The sequence below is a fragment of the Pangasianodon hypophthalmus genome, chromosome 23 (assembly GCF_027358585.1).
Source record: "Pangasianodon hypophthalmus isolate fPanHyp1 chromosome 23, fPanHyp1.pri, whole genome shotgun sequence".
Classification (NCBI taxonomy): Eukaryota; Metazoa; Chordata; class Actinopteri; order Siluriformes; family Pangasiidae; genus Pangasianodon; species Pangasianodon hypophthalmus.
In genome coordinates, this window is record NC_069732.1 from 17,518,273 (window position 1) to 17,531,517 (window position 13,245).

General features: G+C 40.1%; 1 protein-coding gene across 1 annotated transcript in view; it reads left to right on the plus strand.

Annotated features, from left to right (window-relative positions):
* Positions 1-238: 238 nt before the first annotated feature.
* Positions 239-13,245, plus strand: part of hs3st2 (heparan sulfate (glucosamine) 3-O-sulfotransferase 2) — a 33,020-nt gene continuing 20,013 nt past the window's right edge. Inside the window, exon 1 of the mRNA XM_026929959.3 lies at positions 239-1,527. Within this exon, the coding sequence (XP_026785760.1) occupies positions 974-1,527 (554 nt within the window). The 5' untranslated portion in view covers positions 239-973. The remainder of the gene's footprint in view (positions 1,528-13,245) is intronic.

Below are 13,245 nucleotides of genomic sequence, written 5' to 3' on the forward strand. Positions count from 1 at the left end.
AGAGAGACAGAGAGAGAGAGACAGAGAGATAGAGAGAGACAGAGAGAGAGATAGAGAGACAGAGACAGAGAGAGAGAGAGAGAGAGAGAGAGAGAGAGAGAGACTTCCTTCTCTCTTTTCAATATCTTTCACCTTAAATGTCCTTTTCAGGACTTTCTTCTACTGTCTCATAGATTGTCTTCAGGGAGAGAGACAGAGTTTGATAGTACTCTCTCTCTCTCTCTCTCTCTCTCTCTCTATCACACACACACACACACACACACCTTACTGAAGATGTAGATTCAAAATGAAATGCCTCATCAGTAAGGGAACTCAGTGGCACTGATGATGTAGAGGCAGTTTTGGATAAAGATGCCAGGACACGTGTACAGCGTGTAGCTTTAAAAACACAGACAAACGCGCAAGGAATACGAGAACACGACGTGACGTCAGGCGTCGTCTTTAAGCGTGTGCCAGGCGGTGGACGCGTGTCGGAGCCGCTGCGGAGAACTTTGGAGGAGACGCCACGCAAGCCGGAGGACGCGCCGTGGCTTTGGGACGACATGTTTTGGGAAACTTTGAGGGAGAATGGTTGTTTTCAGAGCGGGATATTCCGTCCCCAGCGCGGATTGTGTGGATTATTATGCGTAGCAGGACGACGCGCGTGGTCGTACCCGGGGAGTATCGCGCATCTTGCACACGACTGCAGCTCACGTTTAAAAGTGCACGAGCAGAACTGGGCTCTCCTGCGAGCACATTTAAAGTAGACCGCTTTTCCTCGCGCGGTGCGAGTGCGCAAGACTACGTGAGTTGAAGTGCTTTCAGCAAACGTGTCACTTTGGAAAGGTTGCTTTGGTCCAGCTTGCAGAATGAGATTTAAGTTGAGGTGGCACCGCCGCGCGCTCGGAGTTTACTCCGCAGGGAAAATGTGGCGCGCGAGAATCAAGGAGCAACTCGAAGGCTAAAACCATGCTGCGCTTTAACCCATGGAGAAATGGCCTATAGGGTTCTGTCCATCCGCGCGGCGCCGTCCTCCAGCTCCAGGTTCAGCAGCAGGTTCATGTTCATCTTCACGCTCTCGCTGTCCTTCACGTACGTGTGCTACAGCGTGCTGTTCTGCTCGGCTCCGGTCATGCCGAGCAGCCGTTTCGAGGAGCGGCGGTGCGCGCGCGGAGAGAGCGCCGGCGCCAAGAAGCTGCTGCAGAGGTCAGCAGCGTGCACGGAAGCGAACTCGAGCCGAAGTGAACTCAGAGCCACGGCGGCTCCACTGCGTCTAGCCCTGAACCGGAGCGAGCAGTCGAGCACGCGGAGCTCGCGTGCGCGCGGTGCCGACGCGGCGCGCTCTAAACCGGCCAACGCTTCCACCATTAGCGCGAGCGCGCAGCGGTACGGCAACAAGAAGCTGCCCAACGCGCTGATCGTGGGCGTGAAGAAGGGCGGCACGCGCGCCGTGCTGGAGTTCATCCGCATCCACCCGGATGTGCGCGCTCTCGGCACCGAGCCGCACTTCTTCGACCGGAACTACGACAAAGGCATGGACTGGTACAGGTAAGCACTGAGAGCGCAGGAACCCATGCACTGCCCCAAACTGCCCCGTGAATGAACACTTGCACTGTGCGTTTGTTTGCTTGTTTGCTTGTTTATTCACTTGTAAAATTTCATATATTATAATATGTCTTTCTAATTACAGGAGGAAAGTCATGCACGAAAATAATCAATTTGCTGAAGTTATGAAATATTAGCACCATTTATTTATTTGACTTTAACTTTATTTAACTGCAAGTTAAAAGGCTAAGAATGTGCATATTTATATGCTCTAAAATAGGTAGTAAACTGTACCATTCCTTTTTGCAGACCTGGAAGCCTTTTCTGCATCTTTTACCTAGAAAAGTGGATTCTGTGTAGCTTTCAGGTAAAAGGTAATTACAGTCCAACTGTAAATCTTAAAGGTACACTATATCCACATTTCCAGGTAAAAGCTATATAATAAAGGTACAAAAGAGCAGTGTACTGCCTCAGCTACGAGGAGAGGTACCCTTTTTCCTGTGTTTTATACACATATAGATGTACATAGTGTATGAATAAACAGTTCGAAATGCATGAGCAGAAATGAAACGCAAGCTGAGCTGCAGCTGCTGAGGTGAAGTGACTCGTGTTAGATCATACCAGGAAAGGTGAAATAATGCCAAATTATTGCTGTGTTGGATGTCAAGAGGAAAATAACATTTTTTGCCCCAGTAGTAAAGTTACTGTCCATTAAACCCCACCCCGCAGTGGAAGTTGTTGAGCATCATTCTGCGATCCAGATCGGAGCCTTCCGTCTTTTGTGATGTGCGGCCATTGAATTGCACCTTCGGGAGCCATCGGGCGCGTAGCTGGGCCTGCCATGGCTGTGTGGTATATGAGGCTAGGGAGTATGATACTCTGCGAGAGTGTATCAGACCTCCCACTAGCAGTGCTGCCCATGGCTCAGGGCTCAGTAATTACACATACATCACAGCCCTGCCGAGACCAGCATGGAGAGAGCTAGCGAGCATTACAATCTATCGGAGTCTTCAGGATGCTTTAAAGAGAAATGAGTCCGTTCAACTGCTAATGGACGCTCAGTCAGGAACACATTCTGAGGTACTACAGGGGCCACTTTTCTAACCCCTAACCTGCTGCGCTGAGAACCACCGAGACACGGGCGGCTGCGAGGTGCGCTAAACAGTGTCATTGTATTTGGAAACATCTACGATTGCAAGAGAAAAACTGTGATTTTAAAAAAGATGGAAATTTGCCATACCGTGTGATTAAGACACAGTTGAATGTGCTGGGACACAGTGGTGGCTGAAAAACAGGAAATGCACTTTTCAGTGGCATTTAGAAAAACATCAATGCGTCAAATGTAAAAAATGAGACTTATGTCTAGGTCTAGGTGTTACGAGTTGCAAAATAAATGCCACCAAATAATAGATATGCTGGGTAATGTAAATATGATATCAGTATCATGCTAAAATAACACATGCTGAGAATATTGTGCGTATCATCAGTTCTTAGTTCATCAGTTAATACAGTTTTGTGAAGGGTTTTTACATGGGCCCCGCTGTTTCGCAGGCCAACCTCAGCAAATCTGAATATCATGCTATTTTTGCTATCTCACCCACTCCAGTCCAGTCCAGTCCACTCCAGTCCAGTCCTGTCCTGTCCTGTCCTGTCCTGTTCACTTCTGTTCCTACACCTATAACTAGATTTTATTTTTTCTAAAAATGCACTAATCAATACACTGTTTTTCTTCCAGATATTCCACATACTTACGACACCTTTACCACCTCTTGTTTCAGGAATAAGCACACACACACACACCCAGTCACACACACACACACACACACACACACACACACACACACACAAAGCTATCAATACTATTTGTGGACTGCTTAATTAAAATGCCACAGAGGCCAAGACACTGAAACAGTTCCTCTAATTGTCCCTGAAAGCAATTTTCTTTTAGCTTGTGACATCTTGTGATAAAGGCCATAAGTAATGAAAAGATGATTGGTCGATTAAGTGAAAAGTTCCTTAGAAAGTTCCCTAACAATGTGTTTCAATCTTGTTATCCATTTTACTCCAGTCTTGTTAATGACAGCCGTTAAATTCAGTGTGCGATGTCCGGAACGGTTTTCATGGGACTCACCTATGAGCCGTGCTCCCTGGTGCTACTTTGTGAAATAATGAGATCCCCTTAAGCTCGAGAATGGCACGAGGCCCATTTGGTTAATTGTTGAGTTATGAACAAGACAAATGCTGCAGTGTTTATTGGTGTCTTTCCAGAATAGGAAAATGGCCCTTATTTTATTATTGGTGTTTCTGGACATCCATCACCTCCCTTTCTGCGGTCTGGAGAAATGAACATTTGTGACAACGATTTTCCAAAAGTTAGATTTTCCACTGGTTTATAAAATGAAACAAATAAATAATGCTGCACACCATGGAAAACTTAAAAGGGCATCATGCTTCTATTGATTTTTACTGAAGCCCTTCAAGTAGATTTTCAGAAAAAGTGCTCAAATTGTGAGAGAAGCCTTTTAACATTTGCTGCAGTCTGAGAATTTCCTCCTGGTCTTGCGTTAATTGGCTCGGAGGAGGAGGAGGCAGGGGAGAAACGCTGCAGTCAGGGAGGTTGACAAGGACAGAAAGTTTGGCGAAGCTCATTTAGCAGGAAAAAACTACATATCCTTTCTCAAACATATAACTTAGCCTGCCACCTTCACTAATGGGAATTCCTGATCTGAGTAAAAGTCAGAGAGATGGTGAGATTACTGGGAAATAACCAACACTACTCGCTCGTGGATATGCTCGTAGCACTCTGAGATATTTTGATATGGTGGGTTTTAGCTTAAATTACTCATTAGAGCTGAGTGGCATCATTTTGTTCAAGAAGCTTTTTCTATATCATAAAAAACCCATCACACTTGTAATATACAGCAATTATGCTGCAATATCATAATTTGCTCATATTGTGCAGCCCTAATAGCTACAAGTCAACAACAGTGCAAATAACAAACTCATCTCGGTAAACTCATCTCATCTCGTTGTTTTTTCGTGCATCTACCACAAATGCTGCGCGCATGTGCCATATTATCAAATAAGATTGTTAGTGTAGCGACTAAATACATAATGAAACTGTCAGTTCTGCATCTCATGAATGTGCTCGGTGGCACTCAGAGCTCAAGCATTAAATAAAGTACAGGCATTAATGCATGGCTCGCACGCTTTTAGGTGGCCCTGCCAGGCATTTGCATTTTTACCTCGCAATGAGTGAAGCCAGTCTGCCTCTCATTATGCCATGCTAATGTTCCCATTATTTTCTGCAGCTTTGCATCAAGTCTTAAGCTGAGAGCAGGGAAGGAAAAAAAAGCCTCTAAAGAAGCAAGTAAACAGTGTGAAAAGTTTTACTGAGTCCTCAGTAAAAGTGTGAGATTTATATAGCATGCTGCTTTATGAAAAATTCATCTATAATACTGACATAATTAGCCAAAAAGCTCATTGGACAGTATGCAGCCTGTGGGTCTGTGCTGTAGAAGGCCATCCTAAGAGCTCTGTTAGAAGATGAAAGGAATTTTGTCTGTCGTCACTTTTCTCCTCATTCAGTCTCCAAAGCAGGTAGTCTGTATGCCTTTTGAAAAGAAAGATTAATATATCCCATTATTTAAGACTACAGCACATATATACAATGCTTTTGATAATTTTCCGCAGAAATGAACTATCCAGAAAATATAGCCTTTTTGTTCTTTAGTGGGAAAACGTCTTCTAGTATCATATCTCAGCATGGATATGCCGTACAAGTCAGCAGCTTGGACCACGGAAAATCTATTGACTGGATCGTGATTTAGCTTGACTCTATATTTCAGCTTGACAACAGTGAGAGCAGTTCTGTTTGTTCTCACACAATAGACACAGCGACTGCATTATTAGGAAGTTAACGCTACCATGGCTACTGAAATGTTGGTTATTGTCACTCATTTGCTTTCTGTTGAGCACAGATGGCTCAGTATATCTTTCTTTCTCTCTACGCCCACACTCACACACAGATGTGTCATGACAGAAATGATTAAAAATTATGATTTTGTTGGACCAACGATAACCAACCTACAGCACGAAATGTTTAGGTTTGTCGCTGTCAGGTTTTGTCAGGTATTGATATTTCTATATATAAAACTCGTCCATTTTACACTGGAAAAAAAATGTCTTAGCAAGTGAAAACATCTTGAGTATAGTTAATGGACCTTGTATTTAATATTATGAGCTTACATTAAACCAAATATGAGATTATGAGACTTATTTCTTGACATTTTTAAACTAATTTCAAGATTTTCTTATTCTATTGGCAGATAATTTTGCTTTTTTCACTAAATACATTACAACAAACAACAAAACAAGAACATTTCAAAGCGTGAAATTCATTTTAAAAATGCCTAGAAATATACTTAATAATCTTACATTTGGTTTATTGCTATCTTATGATAGGAAAGACTAGCCAGATTTCAGTATATTCACAGTATTTCCACTTGCTAAGATGTCATTCTTGCAGTGTAACCAGTAGAAAATCACTGTCATACCATAATATAATGAAGAACATTATATTATATATAGTTCAAAGGAAATAATGTCCAAAATATGCATTTTCATTGGACTGACTATATTTTCTTAATGGTTCAGCTCTGCCATCCCTTTGGAAGTTGTGCTGTGGTTTGGGTGAGGGCACAAGGGCTCTACTGACACGTAGAATATGCTTAATGATCAAAATAATTTGGTCAAAAACATAGTTTGTGATAAATTTGTTTAATCAATATATACATTACAAGCCTCATACATTACATCTCTGGCTCCATTCCATCATCCATCACATCTTTCTGCTTACTTTATAATTACACAGAATCTGAAAAAAGCTGAAGTATTAAATACATTCGCACCATCAAGACCCAGTGAAATGTCTAACCACATGTTTACTGTAGGCAATTCAGCTCTTGCACTGTGTGTGTGTGTGTGTGTGTGTGTGTGTGTGTGCGTGTGTGCGTGGCATCATTAGAGTATGACAGAAGAACCAAAGCATACACATGTGAACATAAAAAAAACACTGCTGTCGTTAGCTATTAGACTGAAAACGATGAGTGCTGTTAGGCCTGTTAGGTGTTGGATGGAGAAAAAGATGGAGCAATTAAGTGAGGAGGAATTAGTACTGCAAAGTGGAAGCATCTCTCTATTGGCACTTCAGTTTTAAACGAAATGGCCATCTCAGTCAGAGGTTTTTTTTTTTTTTTTACTGTCTCAAGCAGCACTGGCTTTTAAAGATAAATTGTAAGAGTAGGTTTAATGGGGATTACATTTTAAGCTTACATGAGTACGTGTATAGATGAAGATATACTTTTAGCACATGCTCTTATATATATATATATATATATATATATATATATATATATATATATATATAGAGAGAGAGAGAGAGAGAGAGAGATAAAATCATCCATTTTATTAGGAACACCTGTATACCTGCATGTTCAGGCATTTATCCAATCGTGCAGATACAGGTAAAGAGCTTCAGTTAATGTTCACATCACACATCAGAATGGGGAAAAAGTGTGATCTCTGTGACTTTAACCGTTGCACAGATGTTGGTATCAGAAGGATGGGCTGGTTTGAGTATTTTAGAAACTGCTGATCTCCTGGAATTTTCACACACAACAGTCTCTAGAGTTTACACAGTATGGTGCAAAAAACAAAAAACAGAGGTGTGTGGCGGGTCTGCAGGCTGAAACACCTTGCTGATGAGAGAGATCAGAGCAGAATGACCAGACTGGTCTGAGCTGACAGGAGGTCTATACTAACTCTATTATTTTCTATTCTTATATATATTTTCAATCAGTATAAACAAATAACTTGTATTGTTGGAAGTCTGTTATAAGATTAGTCAGGACACTGTTGGGTTTCTGTGTGAAGAGTATCGTGACTCTGTGTTTAGCTGCTGGTGAGCAGGGGGATGGGAAAGGGGAGGGGTGTGAGCCTCCTGCTGCGTAGACAATTCACACCTCTTCACAATACCATTGGTACAGAGATAAAACAGACAGCACAGCTAAAGCTTTTATGATAGTAAAACATTGCATACAACTGCCACAATTACATTAAACCTAGTAGGCTAGGTAAAAAAAGAAATATGTATGAAAAACTGCAAATTCCTAAAGCCCTGAGTGTCTACTTTCATATGAGCCATTAACTGTGGAGTGTGACATCACAAATATATAATATATTTAATATTTAATTATTGCTGATAATATCATTTGTAATGAAAAGGTTGTGTGTTAAACTGAAAAAGAATGCCAAACAGAAGCATTTTCACTAGTGCTTTCACTAGACTTTTAAACCCCATTGTATGTGTGTGTGTGTGTGTGTGTGTGTGTGTGTGTATACTTCTGCTGTGCAAAAGTCTTAGTCACCCCATTATTTTAGTACAAACTTTGTTATAGATTTAAAAAAATAGGCTATGGGCTAAGAATAACATAAGGCTAAAACTCTGTTACATAAGATTTAGTACAGCAAAAGAAACAGTACAAGGCTTTTATTTATTTATTTATTTATTAACGTTTCGTTCCAATGTGTATAAGCTATATAGAGGAATGACTAAAATCAGTCATAGGAGCATTTACACACAAAAAAATGGAATTCATGAAAATCCTGTAAGTTTGGAAAAACGTCCACATCCATCTCATGCAAATTATGCAGTCAGGTTTAAATAGCTTATGTATTGACGTTACACGTAAATTTAATGAAAATTTTGTGAAGACAGCAAGCCAACATAAATCCATAAATTAAGACGAATCATGCCAGTCATTCAATTAAGAAGAAATGCTGACGTATAAGGCGGTTCTGTTTGCCGTGGCATCTTTTAATGCTGTGCTTTATCTAACTTTATTAGAGCTGTCACTAAGTGACCGATAAGTGACCGATCTAGTATGCCTCGAGCTGCAGTGTGCTGTATACTCACTAGTGTGCTGCGTGCCATCATCGTGCTTCCTAAGGCACATACTTTCCTGCTCTTCCAACATGGCATTGGCGCGGGCACATTAGTGTGCGAGGGATGTCCGGCCGACAGGGGATGAAACGTTTAAAAAAAAAAAAAAAAAAGCAGTTTCCCTGTGTGATGTGCTTGGTGTCCACAGTCACCTGGGTAGAGTAGATATTTTTTCTCCATTTTTATGTCTCATTTTCACTTCACTTATTTCACATAAAATTCACCTTTTCTGTAATCTGGCTCCAGATTTTGGTATTTTGAGGGGTTCTTAGGCTTTTAAATAATATAATGTTTAATTGGCATAGATATGAGTTCCACTTCTTCCTCTGAGAAAGTCATTTTTTGGCATTTACTAATGATTTCTGTGCTGTGAGCTTTGCTGTTTCTTAAGTTTTGTGGTCACCACCAAAAGCAAATGAATGTGCCTGGTAATTTATTGGTGTTCAGTAATTTATTGGTGTTCATCAGCATATGCATGCGAGTATGAAGAAATTCGCGTTTCTGAATCAAAAATTGTAAATCCGGCAGAAATGGTTAGTTCAGTTTGGCTTATGCAAACATTTACACAAACTTTACTAAAGGATTGATAAATCTGCCCAATGTTTTTAAATAAAATTGTAATTTAATAATTTTCTATTGAAAATTGGTATCTCTTTTGAATAAATTATTTCAACCATTGTAATTAGCATTGCTAACATGTGTGGTGTGTAGCAGTGATGAAGCAGTGACTGGATAAGAGTAGTCCAAGAGTTATTATTATGAATGACAGAGTGTGTGTTAAAGTGTGTGAAGTTTTGAAGTGTTTAGTTTGATGGGGTGAGCTGTGTGTTGATCTGGCCCAAACGGTATTTGCTCCACAAGAACTTGGCTCTAGGTGAAATCTAACTGATGACCCCTGGTGTATAGTTTCTCACATTAAACAGGAGTAATGCTTATACAGTGTGCACCACAGTGCATTCCCTAGAAATAACATAGCAGTGTTATTATATGTAGGAAAACTCTTCTACGATTTCAGTTTTAACTTAAGTTCACTATCTTGTACTGAGAGATTTACAACTCTTGTGTCTATCACCAATAGCAGTGTAGTGAAGACTATGCTGAACCAAAGACAGAAAAGATTTCAGATGCCAAGCTTCTCTAATTGCTGCAGGTTTGGCAAGGCAGCGCCACACAGAGCAAGCAAAGCTACAACAGAGCAGAGGAAGTGAAAAACCCCCACAGTAGCAGTGATCAGTCGATGCCCGGAGGATACGTACCAGCCTCACAAGCTTATCTTCTTCCTATGCTTCTTTGATTGTGTAGAGAGCAAGGGCGTACACTCTACCCTGGTTCAGCTAGGATCGTTCACGGCCCTGCTCTGTGTGGCTCTGCAGCTCATGTGGATTGTGTCTGATGTGGCAGCTTTAGAATGAAAAAAAAAAAAGATAGACGAATGGAAGGAGACTTTGAAATGTCTCTGTCAGAAAGTTCACAACTGGGTCTACTGTCTTCCAAGTTTACTTTCATCATGTTCTTTTTGTGAAAGAACTTCTTATTGACAGGAATGGGTAATAATGTAGACGGTACAAGGAAGACATGCATCAAGACTCTTCTCTGTCCTGGCACCCATGTGATGGAACGAACTGTCGAACAGCCGAGTCACTGTCTGTCCTCAAACAAAGACTGAAGTCCTCCCTCTTCACCAAGCATCTAAATGTTTTTCTCTTCATTTTTTCCTTTGCTGTAACAGGGTTAGACAGTTGCATCTGCTGAATGCTGTAAATGTAATGTAAAACTTTTATTATGGTTAAAATTTCCTATATTTTCAATTGTTTGCCTAGAGAAGATGGGCCTGGCTATAAAAACACATCACCTAGACCCCCTATTTCAGGACTATCTTGAATACACACAAGCCTTAATACAATTAATTGATGCATAAGTGTACATGTTAAACTTTTCATTTTTAACCTTAATAAATAAAAATAAATAAGTAGTTTAAAAATAAACCTTGACTTGTGCCATTTTGTTGCTGCATTAACTCTTACTAACTTCTCTCTAACTGCGTTTTAGCTTGATAGTATCCTTATATACAGTATGGTGACCTGTGTATACTGCCAAATGCTGCAAATTTAAATGTATACAAGGTGTAACCCTTCCTACAAAAACAGAATCTGTCCAAAATCTCTGTGATGGTGTCATTCTAGGAGAGAAGGCAAAAAAAAAGGAACAGAAACATTATATCACAAGTTCACCATAGAAACTTTGACATTATCCATTGACATTGTGTAAAGTGTAAACAAAGCACAATCCAAACCAATCAATACTGATACCCAAAAGATCTTGAATAAGTCAGATTGTTATACGAGCTTGAGCTTAATATTCCCAGTGACCACCATCAGCGGGTAAAGTCCTTTGACCCTGAATGCACTCCGAATGCTCCCAGTTTTGCACAGCAGCTCCATATGGCAGGAGCTTTTGGCTTGATTACAAACGTTTGAGTAAATGTAGGGAAACGGTTGCAGACTGCTCCAGTCCCAGAAGCTGAAACTGACTCATGAGTCTCTTCCTGTGTGGCGATCTCAGTGTTCAAACTCTCCACACAAAAAAGCCCTAAATCGGGTGAATATTTCAGGAGGAAACTGTGCACAGCATCATACGGTGCCTGGAAAAGTATTCAGCACCCTTCATCAGATTTGTCTGGACTATGAATGACATTTACACAGATTGTTCCAGTCAGCATTTCTATTGCAAACCAATATGCTCTTAAAGTAAATTTTCAGAGTCAAAATTCATTATTCTTCAACAGCTCTTTAGAAAAATATAAAAACTGAAATATGCTGCTTGCATAACTATTCAGTCCCTTAAAACTAGTACTTGGTAGAACCACCTTTTGCTGCAATAAAAACTTTATGTCTGTTGGGGTAAGTTCCTACCAGCTTTGCCCATTCTTCCTGGTAGACTTGCTCCAATTTTCAAACAGTGAAAGATGAAATTACTCCCAAGCTTTAGCTTGTTAGCAGACTGGAGCAGGTTGTCTTGTATTATCTCCTTGTATTTTGCTTCATCCATTCTCCCTTCAATTTTAACAAGATGCTCAGTCCCCGCTGAGGAAAAGCATCCCCACCACATAATGCTGCCACTCCCATGCTTCACTATTGGGATGGTGTTTGTTGATGAATGGACAGTGCTAGGCTGATGTTGGTGAGGAGGTCTGGGGTTCAGTCGGTGTTCCAGTTCATCCCAAAGGTGTTCAGTGGGGTTGAGGTGAGGGCTCTGTGCAGGACACTCGAGTTCTTCCACTCCAACCTTCACACACCATGTCTTCATGGAGCTCGCTTTGTGCACAGGGGCATTGTCATGCTGGAACAGGTTTGAGTCTCTTAGATCCATTTAAGGGAAATTGTAATGCCACAGCATACAAAGACATTCTATACAATTGTTTGACCACAAATTGATGGCAACCATTTGGGGAGGAACCGCATATGAGTGTGATGTTCAGGTGTCCACAAACTTTTGGCCATATAATGTACCTTGTGCATGTCTATAACTTTATCTGTAATTTCCTTAGAAATGTTCTTTGGTGTTCATTTTCAAGCTTTCCTTCAGATTCATATTCTGACCAGTGGTGCTTGAATTTGTCTTTAATCCCTAAAAGGTGAACTTTTTAATGATTCACAGGTAGAAGCCAATTGGGTCCTCATTAGGGCAATATCTTTCATACGCATAAACTTGGAGCTTCGACAGCACAGGGGTTGAATACTTATGCAAACAGCATTTTTCAATTAATAATTTGTGTCACAGGCTATTTTCTCACATAAAACCAATATAACTTTTAATTAATTATTTTTGAGGGTCAGTCTTTTACAATGAAATATGACACAGCACAACATATTGAAGTGTCATTTGTAATCCAGATGAATCTGATGCCTTGTAAGGGGGTTGAATACTTTTGCAAAGCACTGTATGTTTATGGGAAGCAGCTACCACTCATTCTTAACACATAAAATGTTTTCTAAAAGCAAGTGTACTCCGTCAAATACGTATTTCTTTTTCTTCACATCTCTTTCTTCAATTCCACTCCCAAACAATGATCACATCACTGGAAAACATGATGTCTTAGCAAGTGAAAATATCTTGAATATAGTCAAATGTATCTAGTATCTCCTACTGTAAGATTAAAAAATAATAATAATATTAAACTTATTTCTAGACATTTTTACTCATTTCAAGCTTGAAATATGCAGATAAGTTTTCTAATTTTAAGCATTTTTTTTCTAGAAAGAAGCAAAGTAATCTGCCAGTAGAATAAGAAACTCTATAAGCAGGGAGATTAATCTTATATTTGATTGATAATAATCTCATAATAAGAAATATCTGATAAATTTGCCATTCTTTAAGATATGTTCACTTGCTTAATATTTTTTGCAGTGATATGAGAGGTACCTTTAAGTTGCCTAAGCAACCATCAGGTTAAGTTATTCATAAAAAAGTAGAACTTCAGTGTCAACAACATTTGACCTTGCTGTGACCTTGACTATGTTTGGATCAAGTCCAATATTGAAATCAGGCCATCTGCTGGTTACAATGATAATTCCATATAAATTCCATATAAATTCAACCAGTTGTTCTTGAGATATCATGCTAATCACGGATGGACAGAAGGACAGAAGGATGGACAACCCAAAAACATCATGACTTCACCACCTAGTTAGTGGCAGAGGCATAAAAATGAAGAAAAA